The 14,491-nt window shown below is 45.7% G+C and overlaps 1 protein-coding gene across 1 annotated transcript; it reads left to right on the forward strand.

Moving 5' to 3' along the window:
- Positions 1-7,150: 7,150 nt before the first annotated feature.
- On the forward strand, positions 7,151-13,273 carry LOC308252841 (general receptor for phosphoinositides 1-associated scaffold protein-like). The gene is made up of 3 exons (XM_080677602.1): positions 7,151-7,540; positions 10,113-10,269; positions 10,948-13,273. Exons 1-2 carry the CDS (start codon positions 7,327-7,329, stop codon positions 10,157-10,159), a joined length of 261 nt encoding a protein of 86 aa, XP_080533728.1. The 5' UTR covers positions 7,151-7,326; the 3' UTR covers positions 10,160-10,269; positions 10,948-13,273.
- Positions 13,274-14,491: the final 1,218 nt, after the last annotated feature.

Below are 14,491 nucleotides of genomic sequence, written 5' to 3' on the forward strand. Positions count from 1 at the left end.
ACACATTAATGTAGCAAATATTCCCAAATTAAAATTTGATTTTCAAATTTGAGAAAGAAGAGAATAAAACGTTTTCTTGATGTTTTTAAAGCTGCATCTAGCATGGTGCCTGGGAGATTCAAATGCTTGCCAAACAGATGAATAAACTAAGTAAATAGAAATACCTGTTAATGCTCTAACTTAATGACCACAGTAAAGAATACAAAAATCTGATACAGGGAATGGCTACCTTAAACATTATGAAGCGTCTGATTTTACATAACTGAAGCCTAGGCAAAGTCATACCACGTGTTCCAATAGCATGTAATTTTATTTTCTTGCTTTTACTTTTCAGCTCTGCAACACATTCTTTGCCTTTTGCAATTTCTATGTGCAAAGTCCCCATTGTAATCTCTCACTGCTTTAGCACATCTTTCCTCAGACCGATGGCCCTACCTGTTAGAATGTGGCTGTGCTCTAACCTCTATGGTTACCTTTATTCAAATATATAATTGAACAATTAATTAAAACCAAACTTCTTTTTTTTATTTTATTGTGTTTTTTATAGAGTGGAAGAGAGAGGGATAAAGAGTTAGTAACATCAATGAGAGAGAAACATTGATCAGCTGCCTCCTGCACAACCCCCACCGGGGATGTGCCCGCAACCAAGGTACATGCCCTTGACCGGAATCAAACCCGGGACCCTTCAGTCTGCAGGCCGACGCTCTATCCACTGAGCCAAACCGATTAGGGCAAACCAAACTTCTTTACTTTAGAAAGCTCCCTTTATCTCCAAACACACTTCTGTCATTACATTTAAGGGCCCAAATATCAAAAGTCAACAAGTAAAGCTCACTCATCCTTAATTTAATAGATAAGAAGTTCTCCAACTTTCTACTACATCCAAGACTACAGATGTAATAACAATTTAACTTCCCAGCCTCTTAATGGCACAGTGCTTTAGATTTATATTCACTGTGCTGTGTTGGGATAACAGAACTGTTTGGATCATTATGAGAATGCATTTAACGATGCTAACATTGTTTCACTGAGATATTCTGAAGTTGCTATGCCTGGCTTCTTTCCATTAGATATTATGGTTGGTTAACATTTAAAAAATGAGATTTGGCTGTTCCTAATGAATTCCTTGTGTGATTTTACCACAATAAAACACCATAAATGCTCTTATGATCACTGAAGCAAACTAGGCAGAACTTACTAGGCATCTTGCAGAATATATTATATCCACATGAGATAGACCCTATGGTTTTATAAAACAATTTACTACCACTGAAATGATCAATGATTAATATGTCCTAGTCCACCACTCCCATTAGAGGAGTGGAGATTTTAAAGCTGACTTGAATTAGAACCTTCTTACTTACCAAATGATTCATTCAACAGAGGCAATAAAACAATGCTGTGTTTTTCAAACATTTTATTCTAGCAGAATCCTTTCCTCCTCAAAGAAAGTGTTACACAGAATGCCCGTATGTACCAGATAAGAGTGAAGCTGCTCTATGTGATACAGGTGGGAGCTGGGCCTCCTTCTTGACCTACATGCCATCTGAAGTCCTGTACACATTCTAGGACTTTGAAGAATTCAGTCAAAAAACAACTAAAGTGCTAGAAAAAAATATGGAATCTAAAGGCACAGTTCTGCCCTTCACTAGCTGTGACTTTGAGTAAGTTAATCCTCTGAGAATTGTTATTTGACTCAAGGTTCTTTGTAGAATTCTCTGTAAATCTTTGTAAACTATATACTATTATACAAAGCTGATGAAGCATGCCAGACTCTTTGCTGAGTGAAAGATAAAAATAACAGTCTGTGAAGTGCTTTCCACCTGGTAGCATACACATAACAACAGCACAATGCAATACCGCCATCCAAAGTTCTGTGCCATCTGTACGCCTAGTGCCTAAAGCGAATAATCATTAAATGAGTGAAGAAATGGATTCTGCTTAAGGGGAAAGAAACTTCACAGACATGCAGGGACATGTAAGCTGAGCTCTGAGATTGGGCAGAAAAGAGTTAACAGAGGAGTGAGGCTGCTCTCCTTAGAAAGGCCCACTACTGGTAAGGGTGGCCCTGAGATGGTGTCTGGGGACTTGACTGGTAAACAGTCCCCTACACTGATCTGAAATTTCTCTAAGTGACCAGGGTGGCGCACTGTGCCTAAACCATAGATACAATGTGGTCTACGCTGAACACCTGTCTTTACTCCTAGGAGCCTAGAATTTTGGTACATGGTGGGCAGAGGGTCCCTACATATGATCAACCCCAATAAGGCACTGAGTCTCTAATGAGCTTCACTAGAAAACACCTAACATATGCTGTCACACCTCACTGGAGGAATTACACGTGTCTGGTGATTCCACCAGGAGAGGATGTTGAAGCCTGGGCCTGGTTTCCTCTGGACTTTGCCCCAGGCCAATTTTGCTCTGTATCCTTTCCCTCTAACAACTCTTAGCCATAAGGACAACTACATACTGAGTCCTGTGGTTCCTTCTACAAAATCACCAAACCTGACTTAATTGGGTCAGAAGGTCACAGTTCTATTCCCAGTCAGGGCACATGCCCAGGATGTGGGCTCAACCCCCCAGTAAGGCGCATGCAGGAGGCAACCAATCAATGATTCTCTCCCTCTCCCTATCTCTCTTAAATAAAATAAATAAATATACATATATGTGTATATATATATATATACACACACATATATACACACACACACATATATATACACACACACACACACACATATATATACACACACACACACACACATATATATACACACACACACACACACACACACACACACATATATATATAAAAATGTGTGCATATGAGAGATCAGACAACCTCTTGACTGGATAGTCAACTCACATCATCCATGAGGAGCAGATAGATATCAGGTGCCTCCAGATGTGATACCTGAAGAGGGACACAGCATCACTTAGTATTCAAGCTGGGGTGCATAATCTAACCATGAAGAAACATCAGAAAACCCCCGAAATGAGGAACTTTCTATTAAACACAAAAACAGGATTGTACCTTCAAAAGTGTCATAAATGACAAAGAAAGGCTGCAAAATATTCCAGATGAAAGGAGACTAAAGAGTTGTGACAACTAAATGAAATACTTGAACCTACATGTGTTCCTGTACTGGAGGAAGAAAAAGAAATGCTATAAAGAACATTATCGAGTCAATTGACAAAATTGGAATATTCATGGTAGATTAGATAAAATATTGTATTGATGTTAAATTACTGAAGTTGACATGTAAGAGAATATTCCTATTCTTAACATTGAACTGTTTAAGAATAAAGGGGTATGATGTGTGCAAACTAGTGTTGAAGAGTTCAGGAAAAAAAAAATTGTGTGTGTGTGTGTGTGTGTGTGTGTGTGTGTGTGTGAAAGCGAGAAAGAGAAAACAAATTATAAAGCAAATGGGGTTGCCATATGGGAAGGGGTTAGGGGGCTGGGTGAAAAGGTGAAGGATTAAGAAGTACAAATTGGTAATTACAAAATAGTCATGGGGATGTAAAGTACAGAATAGGGAATATCGTAAATACTACTGTCATAACTATGTATGGTGCCAGATGGGTACTAGACTTACCAGGGGATCACCTTTTAAGTTATATAAATGTCTAACTATGCTGTACACTTGAAACTAATATAATATTGAATGTCAACTATAATTAAAAATTAAAAATAATAATTTTTAAAATAAACAAATGGGGTAAAATGTTAATAGTAGGTAACCTAGATAAAGAGTATATTGGTGAACTTTGTGCTATTCTATTTCTTGCAGCTTTTCTGGAAGTCTCTTTCTAAATAAAATGAGGGGGGGCGTGTTGTTTTTTTCATGAGTGCTTAGAGAGTTATGCGCTTCACTTACGCTGAATTTCGCATGTTAAGCACTCTGGAGATTTTCTTCTTCCAAGATGAACTGAAGCAGCCAATAGCCTAAGAAATTCAAGCATTAGTGAAAGATAATAAACATCAGGGAAACCAGCAAACGCCATGCCCTGCTCTCTTCTGCCTCCCTCGTCAACCAAGTGCTTTTATGAACCCACACATTCAAGCACACACGTATCGAACAAGAGGTCACCCTGCCCTCAGAGATTTTTTTAACTGGTTCATTCCTCTATCCACGACTTTCCCAAGATATCTGAAAACCCTGAGCTTCTTTGTTCAAGTACCACCTCAAAGGTGACCTATTATTCGGATTGTCAGGGACTAAGGGATTTTCTGGGATATGGGCTTCCAGTGCTAAAACCAGGACAGTCCCTGACAGTTGCCCTTCATTGAGGTTCTGAGTTCTGGGGTCAGATGAAAATTGGATTTCACTCCCGTCACCTACACCATCTCTCTTTTCTCTCCCCCTCACTGACGTAGACCTGGAACTTGGCCCCTGTTTGTGGTGACACCCACCATCTGCCCCAACATGAACACTTCTCTCTCAAGGCAAGGCCAGGCCACTAGGAACCTGCCCACTCCACCAGGAAGCAATGGAGAGGATGAGTTTGGAAAAGACTCCTTGCAGAGAAATGGGGGAAAGTGTGTGCAGGTCCCTGCTCTCTTCCGCTTCTTGCTGCAGCCCAGCGTCAGCCTTAGGAGTAGGGCTTCTTGCGTTGCTGGTTGAATGACTCTGACTCACCACCTGAGGCTTGTTTTTGCTCTTTTTCCATTATAGAAACCTTAACTTGTGAGTCAGGGCGAGAGATAAAAACGTGAGCATCGAATGAGTGGGGCCTGGTCAGGGTTAAGGCTGAGTGGGGAGAAGCAAAGGGGAACATAAGCCCTTATAAACCCCCCACCTTTGCCCGAGAGGGCTTGGCTAGCCAGGAATATGGAGCCCTCTGGCCTCACTGTGGGCTGCAGGGGCAGAGGGAAGACAGAACCTCATCTGGGAGGGAAACTGCCCACACAGCCCTGTGCCTGTGCCAGGCGTGGTGGCTACAGGTCCCTAGAGTCCCTCTAAACCTGCCCAAGTCCTTGAATCCTGAATCAGGTGGGCTGTTCTAAGGGCAACTGTAAATCCTATATAATAAAATCCTAATATGCTAAGTGTCCAGTCAACCCATCAGCCGTTCAACCAATCCAAGTGTAATATGCTAATGATATGCTAAAATGCTCAACTGCTCGCTATGACATGCACCGACCACCAGAGGGCAGACAGCGACCAGTCGCTATGACGTGGACTGACCACCAGGAGGCAAACGCTTGGACTGGTAGTCTCTATCATGCGTAGTCTCTATCATGCACCGGTGGGGTCCCTCAGCCTGCCCTGCACCCTCTTGCAATCCGGGACCCCTCAGGGGATGTCAGAGAGCTGGTTTCGTCCTGATCCTGCAGGCCAGGCTGAGGGACCACACTGGTGCACAAATTCATTCGTGCTCCAGACCTCTAGTTTTAAAATAAGAGGCTTAATTCTCCCAGGTGAGAGGAAGGGGAAAAGGGCTTCCCCCTCTTCTCCCTTTTCTTTCAGAATTTCTTTCTTTGTTCTTTCCAACTGTACTTAAGTCTTTTTCATGGCCATATAAGTCACTTGCCAGTCTTACAACTCAGGACTGTTTCTTCAAGGACCTGGGAGCCACCTTGTTGCAATGTAATCATCGAGGAAGATAAGAACACTCTATCTCCCAGTTTCCTGGGACCCGATGGCCTAAATTGTTACCCGACTCCACCTTGTGGAAACCTACCTAATGTAATCGATTTATTCGTGTAGCAGCATAACAGCGAGATTGTTTTGTCTTTGCAGTCCCTTCAGCAGGTTGCCTGTGATACTCCTCTCACTCTGATTTAATGCTTGTTCAGTAACGTAACTGTTTTCTTGCTTTTCTATCTTTGTGGAGAAATTTGGGGGGTTAGGTGTGGATTTTGTTTTCAGTTATATCCCTCACACTTTGTACAGCATCAGGGACATGAACTTCATGTCAAGGACAAGCGGGAAGACAGGGAAACCTCTCTTAGACCCAACAAAGGCAGTTCAGACCCAGCTCTCTGTGGCTTCTCTCCCAGATTCCTAGCCACTGACTTTTTTATCTGTGGGCTTTGAATCTATGGGGTTTAATCTACGGGAACAGAATTTTGTAAGTAACCTGAGAGGGCTGTTGATGGTCCACATGCTTTGATGCCATCTTCAATTCCATCGCCAACCTGGGAGGCCAGGTGAATGGTATGATTCCTATGACCTGCGGGGCCCCGAGGAGGCATCAAATCCCGTGTTCACTCCTCACTTTGCTGCCTGCCCCTGGCTGTGGCTGTCCCCTCACTCAGCAAGCTAACAAAGTTAAAGAGGCCTTCCCACTGCACAGGACAAGAATCACCTGCCCCAGGATACCCCCTTCCTTCTCACTCACCCAGGGAGGCTCTGCAGGCACACTTACATCTTAACCTCTTTGCTTTTTTGCAAATGTCCACCAAGACCTCATGTTTTGAGATGGAGTTTGGAAGGAGAAGGTGGAGACTAAAGAAGGGTGAATATGGAGAAAGTTGTTTTAGAGCTGAGCATGTAAGTGGAGGGCACCATGGGGGGGGGCGGGTATTTTAGGACATTCGTGGCCCATGCATTAGATGATTAGATGGGAGAGCCATCCGTCTTCAGTAGGACCTTTGGGTTTGGGAATACAGGGCTGGCTCCTCCACCCTATTCTACTCTTCACCTTGATATTGGTGGTCCCCAACCTGTTACCCTTTTGCGGGATACCCGGGCAAATAACATGAAGGGAAGAGACTAAATATACAAATGGGCAATGGCCAGACCAGATATAAAGTAGCAGTTGCAGCAACCAACTCAGGAAGCTGGCGGGCTGTCTGCAAGTCAGACTAGTAGCAAGTCAGACCACTATCTCCAGGACGCTAAACAGTGCCTTCTGCACACCCCCCACTGGAGAGTGAATCCACAACCCCGGCATGGAACCGTGTATGACCTCCTGGTTCATAGGTCCACGCTCAACCACTGAGCCACGCCAGGGGGCCATCCGCAAATTTTCCAATCTCTCACACGAGCCCCTTCACAGAACTCCTGGAACCCGCCCAGGCATGCCCTGCTTCCCACCCCACTCCTCCGCGGCTAGGTTTTCCCCCATTGAGCACTCAGGTCCCGGACTCTCCCCGGCCCTGCCAGGCTTCGGACGCCGTGGGCGGGGCTCCGGGCAGCGCCCCCCCCCCGGAGGCGGGGCCTGCGGCTCTGGGGGCGAGGCCGCCGGGAGACTGTTCCCGCCCCCCAGCCCCCCGTCCGCCAGCGGATCTTATAAAGGGAGCCGACGGCTGCCCGCCTGGCCCGCCTGGCCCGCCTGGCTGGCATCCCCTAGCCGCCTCCGCCGCGGCGCGGACCGATGACCCTCCGCCGACTCCGGAAGCTGCAGCAGGAGAAGGAGGCAGCCACCGCCCGGGCTCCAGCCTCCGAAGTCGCCCCGGCCCGAACCCCGGCCTCCGGCGCCGGCGCTGGGCCCCCGGGGGACGAGATGTACGCGGCGCTGGAGGACTACCACCCCGCCGAGCTGTACCACGCGCTCGCCCTGTCCAGGGGGCACCCTGCCCCGCCCGAAGGTGCGTGCTCCCTCCGCCAGTTCCGAGGACCCCGCTCCGGTGCCTCTACCCCACCCCCAGGGTCCCTTCCTCCTGATCTCAAGGCCGCAACATCCCCACCTGTGCCTGACCCCTGCACCCCCTGCTGACACCCAACAACCCGCAGAGCCCCAACACCCGCCGCTGAGCCCAATACCCGCTGCTGAACCCCAACGCTAGCCGCTGAACCCCAACATTCTGCTCAGGGTTCCCCCAGCCCTCCGCTATGTCCCCCAGCCAGCAACCCCCATGCCAGGTCCAGAACCTGCCGAGTCTCTCCGAAGGTGCCCGCCCCAAGCCCCCGCAGCCCACATCTCCAAGCCGCCCGATCTTGGGGCCCTCCATTCCGCTCTGCCTCGCAGCCGCCCGTCTCGCTCCTCTCCCTCCTGACCCCCCAGCACCCCCTTTTTCTCCTCATCCATCTGGCTGGCACTCTCCGCGCCCTGCCTCCCGGAGCCCAGGTGTCTCGAGACCCCTAGGACCCCTCGCCCGGCTCCTGCGGTTGGAGCGGGGACCAGGCTGGGGTCCCGCCGCTCGCCCTGACCCCTGGAGGGTCCCGGGTGGAGAGGAAGGGCGGCGGGCGTGCTCTCACCCCTCGGAGGGAACCCTGGACGTCTAAGCTGGGGCCTGCCGCCCTGCCATGCGTCTGAGGTGCGGGGTGCGAGGTCACGGCGGCTCCCCGGACCTGGCTGGGCCCGACTGGCTGGACCGGACGCGGTGGGAGGCGTCCCAGGGCGCCCGTGGGGCAGGAAGGATGCGGCTGCACCTGCCCTCTTAGTCTCCCCTCCTCTGCGGGTTCTTCAGACTCTGGCCTGAGGGAAACCCGAGTTCCCAGAAAGGAGTGGGGCAAAGGAGGAGGACATGGCACAAGACCCAGGTTAGGAGAGGGGGCTGATGGTCTTTACTTGCTCGGTCCCCTCCTCCTCCCGTGGCCCTTGGCTCCCCCCACACAATGAACAGCTTGTTGAGAATTTGCATTTTATGAAAATAGGGTGGAAAGGCAAAGGGGTCTCCCTCCAATGATGCCCAGTGCTTCCTCCCTGGCCCATTTGGGAAGTGTCCCCATCCCTGAGGCCTATCTTTGGTTCTGGAGAAAGAGGGTCCCCTTATCTTCCTAGCCTTGGGGAGGCTTGTGAGGAGAGTTAACAAGGGCACCAACCAGGAAAACTGCAGGATCTTGGGCTCATGGGACAATGGCCGGTCTGGGACAGGGCTTCTTCCAAGGATCAATAATTTAGGGAGAGAGAGAGACTGCTTTAATTTCTCAATGGCCCTAAAGAGGCAAGAACCCTGAACTCTGTCATTTCTCCCCACCACCACCACCACCACCACCCCCCAAAAAAAGGAAAATAAAAATCACTCCCAATCTCTCTCCTAAGTATGATGAGACTTAAGGGCTAAGTTTGTTGTTGTTGTTGTTTTGGGGTTTTTTGGTCCCAGAAAGCATCAAATGTATGACAATGTCAAGAGGTCAGGTTGAGCTGGGCACTGCTGGTCCCTGAAACAGTTTGTACTTTGGGGGAGGAGATTGGCCCCTCTGTCCCCTGTCTTCCCACAGGTGGCCTGGGATTGCCCGCCCTCCAGACCTGGGCCCTGAGCCCAGCTCCCCAATGCAGAGGAACTAAGATGATTGGATTCGTAGACTCTTGTGACAGCAGCATCAGTTTAGTAATTTCACACGTTCATTGTTGGGGGCAGCTGGCTTCAAGACTGCTTGGTGGTTAGACCCTGGGCTTCCCTAATCTAGGAAGGTTTTTCTGGAGGCGAAAGACCTTGATCATCCCTGCTTGTTGACTGTAATGTGAGCTCTTTAGGAAACCCTGGATCTTGTCACTGTGGCAAGGTGTGTTCCCTGATGCACTTGCTGGCCATGACAGAAAACCAGCCATTAAAAGCTTGATCCTGGCCGAAACCGGTTTAGCTCAGTGGATAGAGCGTCAGCCTGCGGACTGAAGGGTCCCAGGTTCGATTCCACATACCTTGGTTGCGGGCACATCCCCAGTAGGAGGTGTGCAGGAGGCAGCTGATCGATGTTTCTCTCTCATCGATGTTTCTAACTCTCTATCCCTCTCCCTTCCTCTCTGTAAAATATCAATAAAATATATTTAAAAAAAAAAAAAGTTTGATCCTGTTCCTAGCCTCTGTTGGGTATCAGTAGTCCTTATTAATTGGCTGGTAATTTTGTTTGATTCTAAGAACCTAGCCAACACAGCAGTTTTTCTTTGAATTCCTCATTTCAATACTGGAGCGTATTAGTTCAGGGAAGGTGAATAGCAGTAGTAGTCATAGTAATATTAACCAATACACATGCCCTTCTGAGCTAATCACTCACCTACATTAATTCATTAACTCCTCACAACATTTCCATGAAGTCAGTACTGGTGTTAGTCTTTACAGTTGGGTTAAGTCGCTTTTCCAGGGTTACTGGGTTAGTGGGAAGCAAAGCCAGGACTCGAACTCACACGACCTTCCTAACGTTCAGTCTGGCTGTAGACTCTTGCTTGTAACATTTTTACTACCTTTCTTTAAAGGACCCTGTTTTTTTCTCTGCCAGGGAAGCCTGGAATTGCTCATCAAGACTTAAACTTGAAGAACATCTAGTGAAGAAAAATGGCATGTGCGCCATTGCAGACCTGGGCCTGGCTGTCCATCATGATGCAGTCACTGACACCAACTGACATTGCCCCAAATCAGAGGGTGGGAACCAAATGGTAGGAAGGCCCTGGGCCTCAGCCTTTGCCCTATACCTGTACTGAGTAGTCCACGTGTGTCCTTCCTTGTTGTGCAGAAGGAAGTAAGAGAAGGTCTGTTTATCAGTTGAATCTCAGTGAATTTCACTAAATTGTTCTGCTTTTTCCCTCCCTTTTGACCTGAATGAATGAATGACCCAGGCCCCAAATTGTAAGTCAAGGCCTGAGGTGATCCCCCGATTTGTATCAAGTCGTATTAATTAGCTGAGAGGGACTTTGATGACTATCTAGAATAATTTTCACATTATCTGCAGAATGAAATTTAAGCTCAGCCCATCACTATGGCTACATTTAATGAAGTCCAAGACCCCAGTCTCAGCTAGATATTATATATTGTTAGTGACCCACGGTACAAATACCTCTGCCAAGAAATCAAAACATACTAAAAATAAATCTTCATGGTTAAAAAGTAGAGGTACAAGTAAGAGTAGCCTATGCTACTTCCCAAAGCTATGTTAAAGAATTTAGATTCGAATCCAAAACATGGGAGTTTGCAATAAAAATGCTGATTAATTCCTCATTCCTAAGGAGCTTTTTTGGGATGGTACCCACATTCTGAGGGCTCCCGAGTCAGTACTTGGATTTAAGGAGAGAAGTCATCTTTTCCTATGCGGGATCACGTTTCCTTTGCTGTTGCAGATACATGGCCCCTGAAGTGCTTGATGAAACCATTAACACGAAGCACTTTGACTCCTTTAAATGTGCTGATATCTATGCCCTCGGGCTCCTATATTGGGAGATTGGTCGAAGATGCAATTCTGGAGGTACTTTCCTGCCTTTTCTTGCTCCTGCCTCCCAGTCTAGGATGCTGGATCACCTGAGGATGCTGGTGTTCTACTGCCTCCTTTCTTTCTACAACCTGTGGGATGCCCAGTGACAGACTCCATCAATCACAGCGTTCTCATCAAATATGAGGGAACCTTGGAGGTAGCTGTGCTAAGGGTGTGTTTATTCTTCGGACCAGCTTCTAAAGTCGTGCTTTACATTGTGGTAAACATTCTGGAGGCTTATTTGGCTTTTTTAAATTTTTAAACATATTGTTCTTATTGGTCCTGGAGGTTGTGAAAGTCCTGGCAGGAACAGCATGGGACTACTGCAGGGGTCTCTTTTACACAGGAGGCATTGTATGCTAACACACTGGCTCTCAAGTTGAGGCTCCTGGGGAACATGGGTTTCATTGACAAATTAATAGTGGTAATTTCTCAGTTTGTAGGACAAAGCTTAGCAGTGTGTAGAATTTTCTCAAAATGAGTTTTTCTCTTGTACTTTTTCTTAGATCTTTGGAATTTGCAACTGCTCACTCATGTCAGGATCCAGTAAAAGGTAGTATCAGATTTAGCTGAGAACATTTTTATCATCAGCTTAGTACATCAGTATTTTACAATGACTTTTAAGTATGCTGCCCTCAAGTTCAAGAACCACTAGAGCCCAGCCCTCAGCCATTAAATGTAAGAAATTCCAGGTCAGGGGGAATGAATTAAGTGAAATGAAATGAATTAAAAAGAACTGGTGAGTCTTCCAGCTAGACCCCTTTCTGTGTTACTATCTTTTTCTATCTGTGATATTTTTGGTAAGATCCAAATTATGGAGAAGGCACCCAGGTGTTAGTCATAGAATTGTACATCTAAAATTTTGATCCTTATATACAGAAAACAGATTTAGAAAATCTGGTCACACAGATCTTAAACTAAGTTAATACTTAGAGTGATGGGAGCACAGATGAGGTGCCGAGGGAAGGCCAGGTCCCTGCCCTCAGGGGCTCCCTGGCTGGAACTGATAGTAAATAGATAACTACAATGAACTGAGATAAGTGCTATGATAAGGGTAGGCACAGAATGCTCTGGGAACACAAGACAAACAAGAGGTTGGGGTCTAGAGAGGTGACATCTCATCTATTGTGGAGCAGGCATTGGCCTGCTGATTGAGGAGAGGAGGGAGTTTTAGTCAAAATAAGTGTGTCACCAACAACCACAGATGTTCAGTATGGCTAGTGCTTGTACTAAAAATTAATTAATGATCTTTAACACATTTTTCCTTTCTTTGTACTCTCATCTAATATTTATGTACATGCATTAGTTTTTAATTACCCAATTAACACATGTGCATGCTTGTAAAAGCTCAAAATTGCAAAGTATAGAAGGCAAAAGTTACATAGATGAACACATGCTTAGTTTTTATAGAGTTGCAATTGTATATATGGCTTTATATTTCTATTTGTTTCACTTATTTTGTAAGTACTTTTCCTTATCTTTAATAGTCATTAGTTTCAATGACTGCAAAAGTTCCAATTATTTTGTGTCATACTAATTTAGCTATTCCCCTTTAATTGTATGTTTTTTCATTTTTAACTATTGTGTAATATTGCTATAAATAGAATATGTATAGGTATATGTATATTTCTTCTTTTGAATTATTTTTAGAATATATTTAATTGTAGTGATTTCTTTGCAGAGATGAACAGAAATTATAAATTTACCATTCTATGGAATTTATTGTTTTGCAGATATGGTCTAAAAATGTTTGCAAATCACTGATTGGTTTATAACTCAGGAAAAAATTTTTCTAAACTGATTTTTAGAGAGGGAGGAAGGGAGAGGGAGAGAGTAAAACACTGATCTACTGCCTCCTGCATGTTCCCTACCAGGGATAGAGGCTGAAACCCGGGCATGTACCCTAACCTGGAATCAAAGCAGCGACCCTTGGGTGAATGGGATGATGCCCAACCAACTGAGCCACACCAGCCAGGGCTCAGCAAAAATGTTAATGTCTCTATAGTGATTAAAAATTATATTAAATGCACCCTGGCCAGGTAGCTCAGCTGGTAGAGCATCATCCCGACACACCAAGGTTGCAAGTTCGATCCCTGGTCAGGGCACATACAAGAATCAACCAATGAATGCATGGATGGATGGAACAACAAAATGATCTCTCTCTCTCTCTCTCTCTCTCTCTCTCTCTCTCTCTCTTTCTCTCAAATCAATAAATTAAAAAATTACATTAAATGTATTTTTCCCTTTCAGAATTTATAATTTGGGTGGGCATGCTAGTCAATTTCCCCTTGGAAAGATAATGCAAGTCAGCAAATGAATTCCAAATTTTAAAATTCAGCTGTTAAGGGTGATATGTGAGCATGAACTACATGTTAAGCAATGTGATAAATGCTTTACCTGCGTTGTTTTACTTAATTCTTGAAAGAGCCCTATAAAATAGCTCCATTCTGCAGATGAAGTGAAGTTTTTTCAGTGTTGCACAGCTAGCAAAGGATTGGAGATGAAATGCAGGCTCCAGAGCCTGTGCTCTTAACCATTCAGGCTACTTGGGGGGAGGATGGTCTGAGAGTCTTCTCAATATCAATTATCTCTTAATGGAAGGTATTTGTTTTACAACCTATATCTGAAAAGAGCTTGAGAAAAAGAAAAACAAAACTGGATACAACCTTATCAACAGATGAGGATCTGGTCTGGAGAAATTTCCTTTCAACATGGTTGCTTATAATCAAATGCCTTTTAATAAGTAATTGTGCTGAGTGATGTGCCTTCCAGCCAAACCAAGCGAACAGAATCTGTGTCCTCTAGAGACTAAGCCATGTGACTCTGCAGAGGACGTGGATGTTTGAGCAGTGACCCAGGAACACGTGCATTAAAAGGCAAGATAAAATATTTACCCTGTATCAAAGCACCGAACTTTTCTAGTCCACCAGAGTGAGCTTGGCAGGAAAGAGAAGTCTTCCTGGAGTAAATGGGAGACCAAAGGGAAGAATGGGCAGGTGATGGATGTTGCTTTGGGTTTAACCTGAGAGACCAAAGATAGATGGATCTGACACATGGACTTATGCCAACCCAAGTCTAATTTGGCCTTCTTCCCAGGACTGTGTCTAACTCACCAATCAGAGGGCAGCCTCTTGCTCCACCCAATGTCAGTCATTTAATATAGACATATCTTCTACCCAGCAGGCCTGCCCACTGGCCCTGGGTGTTCCACTGTCCTGAGGCTCAGAGTGGCTATGTTGCAAGTTCTTCCTTTGATGGGCATAAAAGATGGATCCTCTTATCTCCTGGCAAAAGTCCTTTGTTCAGACCTCCCCATGTCCTTCCCATGTCCCCATGTCAAAAAGGCATGAAGCCTGCCTTGTGATGGTAGAGCTCTTTCCTAGCAGCATTCTAGAGGAAAATTCCATCAGTGC

This window comes from Plecotus auritus (genome assembly GCF_963455305.1).
Source record: "Plecotus auritus genome assembly, chromosome: 7".
NCBI classification, from domain to species: Eukaryota; Metazoa; Chordata; class Mammalia; order Chiroptera; family Vespertilionidae; genus Plecotus; species Plecotus auritus.